This window comes from Pundamilia nyererei, unplaced genomic scaffold (assembly GCF_000239375.1).
Source record: "Pundamilia nyererei isolate P.nyererei 1_Seehausen unplaced genomic scaffold, PunNye1.0 scaffold00197, whole genome shotgun sequence".
NCBI lineage: Eukaryota > Metazoa > Chordata > Actinopteri > Cichliformes > Cichlidae > Pundamilia > Pundamilia nyererei.
Window position 1 is genome coordinate 57087 of NW_005187598.1, and position 16397 is coordinate 73483.

Consider the following 16397-nt stretch of genomic DNA (forward strand, 5'->3'; position numbering starts at 1 on the left):
GATGATGTGGACAAAATACTCATTTGCCTAATAATTCTGCACTCCCTGTATACAGCTGCGTGCGTGTGGTGACGGCGTGTCGGTAAGCCGAGCTACGGCTGCAAAGGGTGTGGTGGCCGCTTCAGTCCGTCCAATCATGTGACAGTGAGACGGAAAGCACAGAGCAGAGCGCAGGGCGGAGTCCAGAGTGACGTGCATACACACAGTTTAAAGTGCAGTTTGTTGTGTGTCTGATGATGTCGTGTTGTGTTTCAGGAGGCGTTGTCGGACTCGGACAGGATCAGGTGAGTCCGTTTGAACGTAACTTCCTGTCTGTCACGCCTTCTCATTAGCTTAGCCGTTAAAACAGGAAGCTGGGCAGCATTTGTCATCAAGCAGCTTCAAACTAAAGGACGTGTGGGCTGTTTGTCCCGTTAGTGTCGGTTATTAACAGGAAGCAGCTTTTAGTTCAGCCAGGGTCATGTGGTCTCTGAACAGGAAGCTCTGTCTTCATCACTTCCTGTCTCCTCCCAGAATCCTTCAGCAGCAGAATGAGGACCTGCGGCGCCGCCTCTCTCTCACCACCCACAAGATGGAGGCCATGGAGGCGGAGTTTGACAGCAACCGCCACTACATGGAGGCGGAGCTTAGCCGGACTCGAGACGACCTGGACAAGATGAGAGACAAGTTCCGCAGGTGGGTGGAGTCAGTTCATCAGGAATGAGAGTGTCAGTCGCACCGCTCACTCTCTTCCATGAAGTACACTTGCAGTACTTGTACTTTGATGTTTGCAGTACTTGTACTTTGATGAATGGTCCCGTGCAGCTGTACGCTCACGGTTGAGATTTCTTTAACCAACAAACGCGATCCTCGCAGCGCCGATAAAATCAGCTGACCCTTTCCGTACGCGTGTGCTTTGCTCTGATCGAAGGTTAATCAGCTGACCGGCCTGCGCCCGAGTCTGCACGCGCTCCGTCACGCTGCTGTGTGTACTGTGTTTCTCGCAGATCAGAAAGTACTTGTTCACGTACCTGTCAGCGACGCCCGCCGTCACAGCCACACATGGAGTCCCGTCGTCTCTTACGCGACCCATCCACGTGGCGGTTTCTCGTCTCTACAGGCGGGGAAACGCTGATCACAGCGCTGAGTCTCTATCTGCTCCGGCTCAACACTCTGGCCTCCAATGAGCCTCGCCTCCAGCGCTCTGCTTCCGTGTCTGACGCGGCAGCGATTGAAGGGTCAAACGCACTGCTGCAGTCTACGGTCGGGCGAGCATTACTCATACTGGTGCTCTCTCTCTCTCCCACCTGCAGACTCCAGAACAGTTACACAGCGTCTCAGAGAGCCAATCAGGATCTGGAGGAGAAACTTCACGCTCTGGTAAACCTCTGCCTCTCACTCACCTGACCTTTGACCTTGAGATACTCGGGAGCACCATAGCAACAGGGTTGATCGAGCTCATCCAATAACTGATCAATACCTGAATAAAAACACTGAGGCAGCGTATTGATCACCTGTGGGAGAGCCACGGTTACAGTTTGGACATGTTTGTTCAAACAAAATGTTCCGTGTTTTTTACAAATCCACTGAGCATGTGCAGTGACCTTGGGTTACTGGGCAGTGCAGGGGTGTGTTATGTTACTGAGTGTGTGCATTTATGGTGATGTCATCAGCAGGAACGGCCTGTTCAAAAACTGTCACAGTGACTATTCACGCAGCGCAGACAACGCTAGCTGGCATTGGTGTTGAAATTGAGTCAACCAATCACTAACAGTGCCAAATGAGTGTCAAGCAGCATGACTCCGCCCACTGACTCCAAATGAAAGAAACAATGAGCTGCTGTGGCTCCACGGGCATTTCAGAGAGGACATTAGAGTGAAGCTGCTGTTCGGTCTTTAAGTGATGACTTATGAACCCTGGGTCTAAACTGCTCTGTTTATTAAGGCTGTTGTGTTTTTAACATGTTTTAATGTTTTGTATCTTGTTCTGTTTAATCTGAACAAGCTACTAAAAACAGTCAGTGATCACTGTCGGCCTCTGTTTTTATTGCAGCTGCTTAGTTTTAAACCCTTATGATGTAACTGCAGCCCAGCCCATGCAGCAGTATATGAATGACTAACCTCGTATTGTGGATGGATTATCTCAGTTGTTCTCCTGGCTGAAGTTTGGTCCGTTTACAGCATCCTGCCATGCGATTGCATTTGTCTCTAACCATCGGGAACCTTCACGTTAACTTTTATAGAGTGGAAAAAAGTTAGCATTCATCCTCCAGCTTCACTGTTTATGTTATGCTAACATAGCTGTGTAGCTAGCGATCACATAGGACATCATTATATACCAGCTAGCACAACTTCAGTAACCCTACAAACGTCACTGCTGTTTAGTTTTCTGTCTTCATTTATGCTGGAAGTGATAGCAGAGCTGTACGTTTGAATTTGTTTCAGAAATCTCTCAGTCAGGACATGCTATATCCTGTTTAGGTAGAAGCTAGGGAGCTAACTTCCTGCTAACTTCTAACTCCGTTAAATGTCATAAATTCCGTTTTCATGGATGCCTGGATGATAAACTTAATTGTTACACCTGGTAAAGCAGCAACGCTGATCATTTTATTAAAGATGAAAGAATTTAGACAGTTTTTAACTCTCTGTGATGCTGCAGTGTTCGTTTGACTTTGGGACCTGAAGCGGAGTTTGGACCCGGAAACAGCTCATGACGTCAGACTTAAAGATTGGATACTGGGTGTCAGTTTATTCGTGCTAGCATGTGAGCCAACTGTCCCCAGGTTCATGCAGTGCAGCGGACTCACAGCTAGCTGGCTAACTGTAGCTATGTTGCTAACATTATTGCTAACAGGCTATTTTCCAGTTTCGCTGAGCAGCTAACGTTAGCCTGTTTGTGTCTGTGGTCAGTTTTTATTTCACTCCTTAGGATATAATTTACAGGCACAAAGTGATGTAGCGTTTACTCTCCGCAATGGCAATTGTTAGCCAGCTAGCTGTAAGTGGTCTCTGACACGGGCAGCGTCATAAACCGCTGTATTTCTGGTGCTCAGGTGTGCACGCTGCCGAACACGCAATGACTGTTGGCTGAGTGGGCACAGGGGGTGCCAGCGACCTCTGAAAGTTTGGGTGGGAGCTCAGCTGGGGTGGGTGGGGTTAGAGGTGGTGAACAGTTGACAAACTTCCTGTTTTTGTCTGACTGTCGTTCTTCATCTGTTTCTTTATTTCTCCTTTTTCGCACGCTGCTCCCTGGTGGATTGACTCATCTTCATCACCTCCACCTTCATCACCTCCATCCTCATCGCCTCCATCAGGCTGCTGTCAGTCAGACATGGGTTCATGCAGTTGCGTTTCATGTTCTTCTTCCTCCTCCCTCTCTGTCCCCCCTCCTCCTCCTCCTGTTTGAGTACCAAGTCCTCTCGTTCAGCTGTTAAACTGATTTTTCTGGGAGAAACCTGAGCAGCTTTGAGAGGCATGAGCTCAGCCTCCATCAGCCTCCACCTGTTCCTCCTTTAGTGTTACTGTAAGTTCTCTGTGACCGAGCTGGACTGAAGATCCGGCTGATTTCCGCCTTAAAGACTCGGCTCGCTGCGTTTTGAACTTTTTGGGCTTGGTGTTCAAACTCCACCCATCTCCGCCAATGGCGGTCGTGCATCCAGTTTTGTTTTGTTTTTTGTTTTTTTAGCTTTTAGGTTTTCTGAGCTCGCCTGACGGATCAGGACGAACTGAAGGTTCGTCTTCAGGAAGAGACGATAAAAACGTGTCCGATATTACCGAACATTCACGATAGTGAGGAAAATCATTCCCATCAAAAATACTTTTCTCCCGGAATATTTTCTCAAGTTTGTTTTTCCTCTTTTGGAGAAATATCAAATCTTAATTTTAAATCCCGACTTTTCTGTTTGTTGGATAAAAATGTCGTTTGTATTTTTAGAATCAGACTTTGTTAAAATGTTGATTTAAGACTAAATATTTGTGTTTCTTGCAGCTTTTTAAAAAACATATTTTGATATAAAATGTTTCTGGAAATCAGAACTTTTGACATTAAAAAAAAAATGTAAAAAAAATAGCGTTTTTTTTTTTTTTTTTTTTTTCCCAGAGCTGCTGTGAACAGCACACTTGTTGGTCAGTAACAAATGGTGCTCATTTCCACCTGCAGTGGGCGGAGCTTGTCCATTACATTCTCCGTGGTGCTGCACGCGTGCAGAATGCGTTCCTCTAGCTGCGGACGAAGGTCCTGATCTGACGATGAGCAGAAAACTTATGCTCACGTTTGAGACGTGCTTGCAGAGTAAAAGCTGAACATCAAGCTTTTTTTCCAGCTTCAGCGCTTTGATCGGGATCTTATCGATCTTATTGATCTCCTAGCACACGCCACTGCTTCCCATAATGCATCTGTAAGAGCTGCTGGCTTAATGCAGCATTCAAATGATCTGGGAAAACTAGCTTAACTTCACAGCGCTGGCTGAAGGAGGACTAGTTTGAAAAGCTGACAGGAGAGGCTGAGCTGCACGGAAAACTACAAACATGTTGCCCACACGGAAAAATGTGCAATTCAGTTTTTTCCCACATGATCTGAATGTAGGTTTCCGCTGAAGGCCCACCTGCTGTTGCCTCAGGCTCCTGATTGGCTGCTTTACTGTGACTGATAGCTGGTACGCTAATGCTTTGTCTTTACCCCGCCCACAGCTGCGGAAGGTGGAGAGGGACAAGAAGACGATGGACCAGGAGATCGTGCAGCTCACCAACAAACTGCTGGAGGCTAAAAACACAATCGACCATCTGGAGGAGCTCAACGTGAGAACAAACAGTCACTTGTGTAAAAACGTTCAGCTTCCAGGTCAAAGTTCAAAGTGTCAGGTGTTTCACAGTGAGACGACAGGAAGTAAAAACTACTGTGTGATAACTTCCTGATTGTCAAGACTTGCTGTGACCCTATTGACGGTCTCTGTAAAACCATTGTTCTGCAGGATGGGCTTTTATTTTGTTTAATGGTGTCTGTTTCCTCTGAGCGTGCTCTGACTGATGCTGTCTTCTGTCTGCAGGAGCGCTACAGGCAGGACTGTAATTTGGCCGTTCAGCTGCTCAAGTGCAACAAGTCGCACTTCAGGAACCACAAATTTGCTGATGTGAGTAACTTTTATTATTACGAGTGGGAAATGCTCTGAATCTGCAGTCTCTCAAACGTCCAGCAGGGGGCGACTCTGAGAAAATGAACCTCCTGCTCAGCTGACCTCTGACCCTAGTGAACTGTTTCCTGATTGTTTTGAGGTCTGAGTGAAACAAACGTGAAGTTAATTTGGGAGGATTTTAGTCCCTGTGGCGTCACAGCACTGCAGGAAGCAGCTGAGGGCGGGCCTACCTGTAGTTATCAGGGCAGTGTAGCTCAGCAGTGTCTCTGGGTTCAAAGGTCACATCTGCCTCTCACTCTGCTCCAACTGTGGTAGTTTCTTGCTCCAGCTGACAGGCAGAGTGTCAGTACTGAACGTCAGAGCTGACGTCACTGGAAGGTCCTCGCCGCTGCAGATGGCGAGGAGTTTTCCACTGGTCAGCAGGAAGCGGGCGAATGAATCCCCAGTATTACGCTTTAATGGAGGAAACTGGCACACGCGCTAATGCCATTAAAGCGTGAGAGTGGGATCGATCTGCTGCCTGCATCAGACCCATTAGTTTAGAGACACACACGGATATTTCCAGGAGTGTGTGTGTGTGTGTGTGTTTGTGTTTGTGAGGACTACTGACTTTGAAATGGGTCACCATGACAACCACTGCACATGACTTCAGCTCTGCGCTGGATTTCTGGAACAGGAAGTGACATATTTGGGTGAGAGGCGTGGTTATCTGGCCGTAGGTATCAAAGAGCTCCAGTTCAGGTGAAGCCTAGCAGACCATTAGCAGCAAGAGGCCACGCCCCTAATAATGGAAACCTTAAACCTCAATACAGTTTAGACAAGTGACTTAAAAGCATCCTCCCCATGGACAGGTGTTACATTTGTCTCTGACTTTTCTTTGATATATAAAACTGTGTCATCTGCATCTCGTGATAGAGGTGTTACCGTAGAGACCAAACAGTTTGTGTGTTCGGCCGTAAACACGTTCATTTCTGCTGTGATGTTGTAACTCGGGGGACTGACTCACTGCTGCCTCTGCTGGTTGTTAGAGGTACTGCAGGTTCTGTAACTTCTTGTTTTAGACCTACAGTTTATTGGCTGATGAAGACTTTAGTTTGTGACCCTATATGTGGAGCTGAGTGCCGAAAGAACGGGAATTAAACCTGTGTGTGTGTGTGTGTGTGTGTGTGTGTGTGTGTGTGTGTGTGTGCGCAGCTGCCCTCAGAGCTTCAGGACATGCTGAACAAACACATGAAGAGCAGTCTCCCAGAGCGAGGCCCCGCCCCCAGCTCTCAGGACCCAGACACGCTCAGTTTGACGCCCGCCGACGTCGTGCCGACCTCGGTCATCGCCCGTGTCCTAGAGAAACCCGAGCCGCTGGTCCTGAACTCTGCCCAGTCCAGCAGCTGCGGCCGGCCCGTCGCCGAAGACGTCTTCGTGCACGTGGACATGACGGGCCCCGGGGGGTCAGAGGGGCGAGGCCGGGAGAACGGTGCCGGTCAGGAGGCGTCGCAGCAGAACGGCTCGTGTCGCAGTCAAAGCAGCTTGGATGAAGAGGCAGGTGGAGCTCCATCTTTCGAGAAGCTGAACCCGTACCCGGCGCCACCTCCACCCCACCCCCTCTACCCCGGGCGCAAGGTCATCGAGTTCTCGTCGGACGACAAAGTGAAGATCCCGAAAAACTCGCCGCTGCCCAACTGCACATACGCCACGAGGCAGGCCATCTCGCTGAGCCTCGTGCAGAATGACGACGAGCGGTTGGCACCTGGCAGCCCCGCCCCCTCCTCCTCCTCTGGAGCCCAACAGCGCACGCCACCATCACAGAGAGACGCCCCCAGCGAGCCGCTGTCCAGCCAGTCCAGCCCATTCAGCAGCCCGCCTCAGGTAACTGAAGCCCCACCCACCATCACACTAGTTAAATCTCAGATGCGAGCTTACGACAATGATGATGATGATGATGATGATGATGATGTTGTTGTTTTTAACCCCTCCCACTCAGGCACCCAGTGTCCTCGCGAGCTCTGGCAGCTCTGAGGAAGACCTGCTCGCCAACTGGCAGCGGATGTTCGTGGAGAAGATGGCGCCGTCCAGCGACGGCACGCTGCTGCACCGCACGTCCTTCAGTAGCCAGACGGCTCAGGAGCTGCAGAGGAGGAGGCAGGTGGCGGTGGGAGTGGCCTCCTCCTCAGACCGGCACAGGGCGGCGTACTCTGACGGTGAGGAAGGCTCATCGGCACGCAGCTGGACACCGAGCCGCGGCTCCAGCCTTGACACAGACACCGACACCGAGCAGCGGGTGGGGAGGCGGGGCTGTTACGGCGGCAGGGACTGTTCGGAGGAGGAGGAGGGAGAGCAGCTGCTGATGAACCTGGATGATGACGGCGGGAGCGGGGACACTGCAGTCACCGTGGTGACCAGCCCCGGTGACGCCCGCAGGGAGCTGGAGGAGGAGGGCGAGAGCTCAGGGGAGGAGAGAGACATCCTGCCCCACGAACTGCCCGTCATCTCAACCCGTCTAATGGACTTGGACCCCGCCCTTGGCGCCATCGCGCTGCATCGGCCCCAGAAGAGCCCGAAGAGGATGGGAGTGCACCACCTGCACCGGAAAGACAGCCTGACCCGCGCCCAGGAGCAAGGCACACTGCTGGACTGATGCTTGCTCGCCCCGCACTGTGCTCCACTGACCTGATGCTGAGGTCAGAGGTCACACCCATCCAGGATATAGCCATACTCTACCGTATGCCGAGCTCGCCGCCCGACCCGGGTGTGTGCGTGAGACACGAATCACTGTCCACATACTTTTGGTCTGATGACGTGTCGAGAGTGGTGATGATGTAGCAGAGAGGAGACATGGCCAGAAGTATGTGGACACGTCAATCGTAACACTTGGCAAACCGTGTGCACGTGTGCGGGCGTCGTTCACTAACAATGCGTCCACACAAATCTGTGATTTCTGTTTTTGTACCTGAATCCGTACGCGCAGTCAGAGAACGCTGCAGCGTCCACGTCACATATTCAGCACTCCCATTAGCCTGACCGTCACTTGGTTTGTTTACGTTTGAACCGTGGTCGCTCCCGTGGAAACACTGTGGAAAGATCCGCCTCTTCTGGCCTCCTTGGACACTATTATTCAAGTTTCCTTTTCTTCGCCTTAGACACGTAAGCGTGTGTCCTTGGATAGAGAAATGGGGGCGGGGCCATATGTGGATAGTATGCTAATTATATTGCAATTGCGCAGGGCTGGTTAACGGATTAACGGCCGGTACACATGTGAATCCAGCTGTAATATGGCGCCGTTTAAGAACGTTTCCACGCAAATATTGGTGAATGAGGCCAATAGAGTTCTGATCAGCTGATTATCAATCAATCATCAGATAATGTCCATCCGTATGTGGACAGCCTAAACCGAAGTTTGACGTTTCTGTGAATTTGGAAAAGAAATACTTTTGACTGGTTGGTTCTCCACGAAGGTGTCCGCATATTTATGTCCATATGGCGTCTTTGATTATGAGTCTGCATATAGAGTTTATACAGTATGAGCAAAAGTATGTGGACAATTAAAGGTTCAGTTAAATTCTGAACAATCAACATTCAAAACCACGTCGTGTGTGTGTGTGTGTGTGTCAGAGCAGAAAAACAGATTTTAAAAGCAAAACTTTTATTTTGAAGAGACACACACAGACAGTGCCTCGCTCGCCCTCAGTCCCTCACTCTCTCACTCCATGGTTGTGAGTGTGACACCGGGCACACTAAGTCTTTTTACTAAGACTTATTTTGAAGTCTGTACTAATCATTGATTTCCTGTTGTTTAGTCAGCTGATGGATTTGTTGTGGAGCTGCAGACTGAGGTTTGACCTTTGACCCAGATTCACCTCTGCCCCCTCGAACACCCAGCCTGTGGGTTGGGGGCGGGGCTTCTTCTCAACTCACACCTGGAATGTACCAGTTTTGTTTTTTTGCTGTCATGTTTTTGTTTTTTTTGTTGTGAAATATTGAGTATTGATCTGTTATTAGTTTTATTGTTTGCCGTTTATAGATTTGTGATTTTTTTTTTTTTTTTTTTTTTTTTTTTTTTTTTTTTTTTCCCCCCCCCCTGGTCAGTTTGTGCTTTTGTCGTGCGTCTACGGAAGCCTGTCGGTGCCAGAAATGCTCAGTTTCATTTAAGTGATGATTGAAAACAAAAACTCTACTGATATTCCTTTAAATAGCAAACTGATTCCTACAAAATAAAAGCCTCTATAGTGGGGGAAATTGGGGTTAAAACAGAAATCAAAGAATCTGTTTGACTTCCTGCAGTGCCCCCGGTGGCCTGGAGGAGTTTATATTTGTGGCACCTGTGAGCCTCCGTACCTGACCTCACTCTGTTCTTCTTCTGATTGAATGTCAGCTCGTTGCCTCCTCACAGCTCTGATTGTCACTCCCACCGAGGCCCGACGTTGGGTCATCGATTGGTCCCGCCTCTCTGACTAACGGAGGTGATCGATCATTGGACGGATTAATGGTGGAATGTTCAGGGGCTTTTTTCAGGTTTCCTGCAGAGAAAACTATTTACAGAAACGGGAGCTGCTCACAGTTTTCAGCCGCTTTCACGGGACGTGATGTCACAGCGGAGAGCGCTGCAGCCGCTGACAAGTTAAAGCTAGGCCGCTCGCTGATGTGGTGGGAAGGTCGAGTTGTGGTTGTGGCGTAGCGACAATCGACTGTTTGATGAGTTTCAGCGCTTTCTGAGATGTAAACTGCCCGTGTGCATGCTACGTGACATTTACACACCTGTGCGTATGTCTGAAACTTAACGGACTAAACGCTGTGCGAGCATTATGAACAATGCACACCGACAATTATCTGAAGTGACAGCAGGGAAGTTCACGCCTCCCTCCTCTGGGGAAACGTCGAGGAGTTCATGTTCACGTTTATGGCATTTCTCAACAGCGATGCGCCACCTGGTGGCAGATGGCTGCATGATATTTAGGACACAATCAATTACCGCCATTGGTCAATTTAAATTTTACCAACTGGATTAACTCGTACGTCTGGTAACGACTAGTGACAGTAGCGACCACGCAGTGACCGCATGTGAGGTCAGATGTGCCCGCTGCTGTAACTCACAGTTCAAACAGGAAGTGAGGCATCTTGGTCCAACCGTGGCGTCGTGGGACTGAGGTTTTTTTTGGGGTTTTTTGTTTGTTTGTTTGTTTTTTAATCATAACTTTGACGATGTGAATCAGCACGCGATGTCTCGCTGAAGGACGCCATCTCTGTTTGACCTCACAACATGCTACATCTGCCCCATTATACACCGTGATGATGTCACAGTGATGTAGTTTTCAGATTGTTAGTTGACAGATGGTGGGAAACAGACCAAAAGAGTACGCACTGATTCAGTTGAAATTAAACAGCAGAAAAAGTAAACGAATCCGCACCAAACGTCACGCCGGAGCATCGAACCCTGAGCGTGTCCAGGTGGACTGTGTGTGTGTGTTTGGGGGGGGTCGTATTGATAGAGACTTGAGGTGTTTGTGAGGACATTTCAGGCATTTTTCCAGTGGAAACACTGAGGTGAAGGTGGGCGGGGCTTCCTGCTCAGACTGCAGGTGAATAAAACATAGACAAGCGGAGCGAGCAGCTCAAAGCTGCGAGCTAATGAAACATTTAAACCTTGTTTTCCTTTTGCGAGTCCTTCATCCTGCAGACACGTCGTCCTCCTGCTGGAGTCGTCAGCTGCTGTTAAATTATTCACCTTTTTTCCGTCTCGCTAATATTTCAGTGTGTGTGTGTGTGTGTGTGTGTGAGAGAGAGAGTGTGAGACTGTGAGTAATGAGGTCACTGAGACTTTCCAAACAGACCAGGTTTCAGGGTCGGAGTCCTGGTACCGTTTACCTGGTACAAAACCAAAAGGTAGGTGTGTGTGTGTGTGTGTGTGTGTGTGTGTGTGTGTCAGTGTGTGAGAGAGAGAGTATAAATAGATGATACATGAGGACTCGTACATCTTTAATGATGCGACTTGTCGGAGCAATGACATCACTCTGCTTGTTTTACCCTTCACATTAAAACGCTTCACAGCGTCAGTGTGTTGTAGCCTTTAGTTAATGCTTTTATTCTGAAAAGTATTAACTAAAGAGGTAGGAAACGGTGATGAACGACTCTGGTGATCTAAGGTCAGACTGAAGTGGTGTTTTCTTGTCTGCTTCCTGTTTAAAGTGACTCTGTGTCCCAGCATGCATCAGAGAAACATGCAAGTGTTCGCGTCAGTGGGTCCTTGATTTCCAGGCCCCGTGACAGCGGCGAGCAGCTCCTGTTGTCGTGTTCGTCTGATGTTTTTGGAAGCTCCGTTATCAGTGCTTGCTAACGTGTGGTGTTGCGCTGTTATGCGTCTCCTTTTACAGAGTAGATGATTTTTAAAAAATGGCGTTGATGAGTCAGATCCTGTTTGGAAGCCTCTGTATTAGTTGGCTCACCTGTGCAGGTGGAGCTGGGCGGCCTCACTGTTGGCGCTAAAAAGGTAAACACACGTTTCTACTGTATTTTCTTTTTTCGTTCTGTTTCGATGTGTCTGCACCAAGCCGACACCATCATGGCTGCGGGCGGACGGACGGGCGGGGGGCTTATGTGAAGACGACATGGAGTCACCCGAGGACCGACAAACGGTAACTAGTGGGGGAGTGTCTGATTGTAATCCCGCCCCTTACGCTCTCCCCCCAACAGGTGCTGTCTGAGGTCACGACCTCTGACCCCAGGCGCGGTGTTTTTGGGGTCAGCTGGGTGGTTTCCTGTCCTTGCCGCGTCTCGCCTGGCGGACAGAAACAGACTGTTAATCTCTGACGATTTTATTTTCTCAGTTTGTAAACAATGTATATTTTAAAGCTAATAAAATATTTTAAACAAAGCTCCGCCTCCTCGCCTGTTATTGTTTTAAGGACCTTTAAGTCAGGTTGGAGTTTATTTCCTTCATGCAGTACAAACCAATCAGATCGTCTCGTGTCTGAGCTTCACTTCCTGGTTCAAACTTTATTAATACAGCAGCTCATGAACAGTGTGACTGACTGAAGCAGGCGCTCTGTGTTCGACCTTTTGCGTTCTCATCGTGGGGTCACATGACCTGTGAGACCTTCGCGTAGTTCCCTGAGGTACTGCGCAAGTAAATGGGCGATGCTTCTGTTACCCATGCCCAAGCAGGTTTTTATCTACTAGGGGCGACCGTGGCTCAGGGAGTTGGTTCGATCCCTGGACTCTCTGTCCTGGTCGTTGTGTCCTTGGGCAAGACACTTTACCCTACCGCCTACTGGTGTTGGCCAGAGGGGCCGATGGCGCGATATGGCTTCTGTCAGTCTGCCCCAGGGCAGCTGTGGCTACAACTGTAGCTGCCTCCACCAGTGTGTGAATGTGAGAGTGAATGAATTGTGGTATTGTAAAGTGCTTTGGGTGCCTTGAAATCTAATCCATTACCACTGCGATGGTCGAGGAGGTGGAGCCGGGATGGACCTGGCAACCTCCTGATGGCGCCGCAGTTCTGAATGTGGATGCAGAGATGGACTGCTTTTCAGTGATTGATCAATAAATGCATTGAGCAGCAGATTTTCCCCCACTGTGACGCGTGTGGAGTTTGTAGCTTAATGTTGGGAGGAGGAGCAGCAGCCTTTCCTCATGTATTTAGGGTGGAATTCCAGATGTCAGAGCTTATGTCGATCGAGTGGAATAAAGATTCCAACGTCCAGGTATGTTACACCTGGTCTGTAGCGTCTGTGGACGCTCCTGTTACCTGCTTGCAAAAATAACCAGGTTTATCAAGCTGTTCCCGAACGCCTCGTCAGCGACCGTTTCCTCTGAGGCTGGACGGTAGCCCCACACACAGATTTGTATCAGGCTCTGCTGCCACCTGCTGGTAGCCGCAGGAACTGAGTCTTGCTGCGCCTCCCTCTGTGCGATAACTCAGCAAAGGATTGTGGGTAATGCAGTTTGAATCACCTGTAACAAGCTTCCAGTGAACAAGGAATCAGCCGGAGAACGGACTGTCCGGAGTATTTTAATGCAGGGGGACCTTTGAACTTTTACATTAAGTATGAACCAAATCAGAGTCTTTGAATTTAAAACGGTTTCAGGAAAAAAATAGAAGAGAATCACCTGAAACCATCAGAACCATAATGACCATTTCAGCAAGAAATATCCTCAGAGACACGTGAAGCATGTCCCTTCACATTAAAAGCACAAGAACATTCACGATCTCAATTGGAAAAGAAATTGCTTTGATTTTAACAGACATGGACCAATCACAGGGCTTCACTTTAGTTAGGAAGGCGATGCACATCTGGAACAGCTGCTTTCAGTTTTTCAGGCTACAGAAGAACTGTTCCAGAACCTTCTCCACCTCGTCCTCGCTGTAATCTCGCACCACAAAGTTCTTGACGTCAGTGGCTCCTCGGATCATGGCCGACAGGACTGCACAGAAACAGGAAGTCAGCACGAAGCAGCCAACCAGGTTGAAGCGTGTCAATGAGGAAACAGGAAGTGCACTCACTTCGTCCTGACGATGGTCTAAACAGGCAGAAGATTTTTTTCTTCATATCGACGGCTCGACCAAGCTCGTAGCCAACACCCAGAGACGGCTGCGTCACCTCTGCAACAACCACTGAGATCAGAGGTCAGAAGTCACATGGGTCACTGGCTCAAATTCCGTGATCAACGATCAACAAAACGATTGGTTCTCACCATCAGATTGACGCAGCCAATCCAAGTCTCGGTTGTGAATGGCCTGGTCCCCGGACGCTGCATTGTTCTCTCCTGTCCAATCATAGTGCAGCAGTTCAGTGACATAACGCACACACAAACACTCTTATTTTGAAGGTCAGAACCAGAAAACCAAACCTGAAATGGATACAGTTAATGTGACTCCGCCCATTTTTGTGACGCAAATGCTTTTATTTCTGAATCTTTTTTATTTTTTTATTTTTTTTTTACCTTGGAGGTCAGCAGGTGCTGGTGTGACCTCGCCCTCTCTGATGCTTCACGTTTGATAAAGCTCGTCACTCTGACTTTGGCTGTTACTTCCTGCACAGCTCTCTCTCCCTCTGTGTCCTCAGAGACCAGTTTACCATCAAAGCGCTGTTATTGTCAGGCACCAGTCTGCTGCTGTGTTCAGTGTCGGCCTCTGACATCACAGCCTCATTTCTGCTCTTCAATACTGAACAAATGTTTGCTCAGCTGTGTCTGTAACTTTGCTGTGCTTCACTTCAGCAGCATCAGGTAATGTTCACATGCTGATTCATGGTTTGCTTCAGTTTAATATTTTTGAGGTTATCTGCTATAAAAAGCCAAAGCAGGAAAATGTTCTCTATGTTTTTATCCTCAGTTACTTTGACACGAAGGCCTCTGCTGTAATGCTCTCACACCTGATGGATGAATGGATGGATCAATAAAAGATTCTGATTCTGAAGTCTCACAGCTTTGTTTTCATACACAGACATAAAACATGGAGATGTGCTGATAACTGATCAGAATTATGATATTTCTGACTGTCTCAGTTGGAATCGAATAGAATCAGAGAAATCGATTCCCAGCCTCTTCCACCATGTGAACGCGCACCGTTCTGACTGCCGGTGTTCTGGGAATCCATCCTACCCGACAAACCATCCTACCCGTTGTTTCTACGCATGCGCACAACACGAACTTCAGTGGCAAATCGTCCTACCTTTGTTCATATGAGCATATGAGTTTTCTGTGTGTGACCTCTGACCTCTGTCGCTGAGCTCGGCGCTGCTCACGTGCTCGGTCAATACGGTCCCGTAGCTCTGTAGCGCGTGCACGATCCTCCGGTACACGTGCACGTCGTCCCTCCCGCCGCGGATGCTGCCGCAGAAATAAACCTTCATCCCGTTTCTACTCAGACTCTACTGACGGTTCCCGCGCTGTCGCTATACGTCACCGGAAACAGGTGACCGTGCTCGGAGCTTGCGCCCTGAGCTCAGACTGACAGGTAGCTGAACGTCACGGAGGTGAAAGGCCAACAGCCCTCCTCCTCCTCATCGGGATCGCGTGCCTTCACGGGGTCTGACACCTGAGGGTCACCCCCACCTGTATCTATAACCACACACAGGTGTTTATTTCCACTGCTGTGATTGGCTGCTTAGACTCTGATTGGCTCAGACAGAGTTTAGGGTGAAATAAAATTTAAAAATCAAACTTATTCTTCTGTGGTTTAGTCCTGACAAACTATCTGTCGTTTCAAAATAAGGCATTTCAAAGCACAACATCAACTGTCAAAGGTCTCTGACACACTAAAAGTGTTTCCACTAACAGGTACTTTACAGCTGGTTTCCGATTCTCCCTCCCTGTATTTCCGCCTGGATGTTTTTCCAGTTTGGAGGCTTCAGATTTTTGCAGTTTGCAAACAAAGTTCCTCCGATTCTGTCGCACTGTCAGAAACAGCTGTTGCTGTCCTGCACAGTAATTCATAAACACAGATATTATTTGATGGATGTGGCTCCTGGCGTTGTTTACAGGTGCTGTCAGCCTGCCAGTAGATCACCTGTCGGGAGTTTTCTGGCACAGCTGTGGGGAACATCTGCTTCCCTGCAGAGCTTTACTCCACAGAGGTGACCTCTGAACCCCTGCTGTTGTATTTGGAGTTATTGACTGTGTCACTATTGTGAAACAGCACTGGAGATCTTCATGTATTTATTAAAGACGATAATTCATTGATACGACCCGAAAGAAGCGCCTCAACACATTTGAATCCACATCTTCAGGTTCGGGTTGATAACCAGATTTGTGGTTTATCTTGGAAAGGTGCTTGTGTTGGATCAGACTGGATCAGTAGCACTCGTGTTCGGGGTTGTTGACGGCAGTGACTCACACTGAACATTTCTCTTCCATAAATATAAATGTGGGAAGCAGAAAACTGTGAAAACAACAAAATGCACTTTTGTTTATGATACAACTTCTTTTTGGAGTGAAAAAGAATCTGTTACTGTTCATGATGTTTCATATTTTTGTGCTGTTGCTGTAAATATTTGTGTCTGTTCTGAGTTTTAGTTATTAAATCGAGTAAACATCATGAATATCTTCACTTTAAGACACATCATGTGACCTCTTTGTTTTGTTTTTTTTATCTGAAGTAGACTCAGGTGAGTTTTCTGCTGACTTCCTGTTCACCTGTGACTACACACAGCTGTGAATGCATCAGAACATTACTCTGAAATACAGGCTTTCATTTTGGAAAAACTGACGTACAGGAAGTCTGAATTTGATGAAACCTTTATTATCCCATATGTACACGATCAATAAATCAAAAAGTGAAGGTCGGAGAAGAAACAAC

At 48.3% G+C, this 16397-nt stretch overlaps 2 protein-coding genes across 5 annotated transcripts in view; one reads left to right on the plus strand and one right to left on the minus strand.

Annotated features, from left to right (window-relative positions):
• tjap1 (tight junction associated protein 1 (peripheral)) overlaps nt 1–8736 on the plus strand; it is a 24045-nt gene extending 15309 nt beyond the window's left edge. Inside the window, exons 5-12 of one of the 2 annotated variants that reach the window (XM_005747407.2) lie at nt 256–284; nt 514–675; nt 1293–1359; nt 3293–3322; nt 4668–4775; nt 5024–5107; nt 6305–6973; nt 7089–8736. In XM_005747407.2, the coding sequence (XP_005747464.1) occupies nt 256–284; nt 514–675; nt 1293–1359; nt 3293–3322; nt 4668–4775; nt 5024–5107; nt 6305–6973; nt 7089–7742 (1803 nt within the window). In that variant the 3' untranslated portion in view covers nt 7743–8736. The remainder of the gene's footprint in view (nt 1–255; nt 285–513; nt 676–1292; nt 1360–3292; nt 3323–4667; nt 4776–5023; nt 5108–6304; nt 6974–7088) is intronic. The other variant, XM_005747408.2, reaches the window with a different exon arrangement.
• Nucleotides 8737–13093: 4357 nt separating this feature from the next.
• dnph1 (2'-deoxynucleoside 5'-phosphate N-hydrolase 1) lies at nt 13094–15128 on the minus strand. Of its 3 annotated transcripts, none has more exons than XM_013914430.1 (4): nt 14772–15128; nt 13793–13864; nt 13602–13700; nt 13094–13522 (listed from the first exon to the last, which is right to left on the minus strand). In XM_013914430.1, the coding sequence occupies exons 1-4, from the start codon at nt 14950–14952 to the stop codon at nt 13407–13409; spliced, it is 468 nt and encodes a 155-aa protein (XP_013769884.1). In that variant the 5' UTR covers nt 14953–15128; the 3' UTR covers nt 13094–13406. The 3 variants fall into 3 exon arrangements, with proteins under 3 accessions (XP_013769884.1, XP_013769883.1, XP_005747467.1); XM_013914429.1 differs by having other exon boundaries at nt 13602–13712; nt 14772–15127; XM_005747410.2 differs by having other exon boundaries at nt 13602–13712; nt 14817–15124.
• Nucleotides 15129–16397: the final 1269 nt, after the last annotated feature.

Excerpts from the sequence above, each read along its gene's own strand:
- dnph1 (XM_013914429.1), bottom strand. The coding sequence starts at position 14,952 with ATGAAGGTTTATTTCTGCGGCAGCATCCGCGGCGGGAGGGACGACGTG. Across the intron at positions 13,865-14,771 it reads ATATGCTCATATGAACAAAG|GAGAGAACAATGCAGCGTCC; the intron begins GTAGGACGATTT and ends ATGATTGGACAG. Across the intron at positions 13,713-13,792 it reads TTGGCTGCGTCAATCTGATG|TGGTTGTTGCAGAGGTGACG; the intron begins GTGAGAACCAAT and ends CTCTGATCTCAG.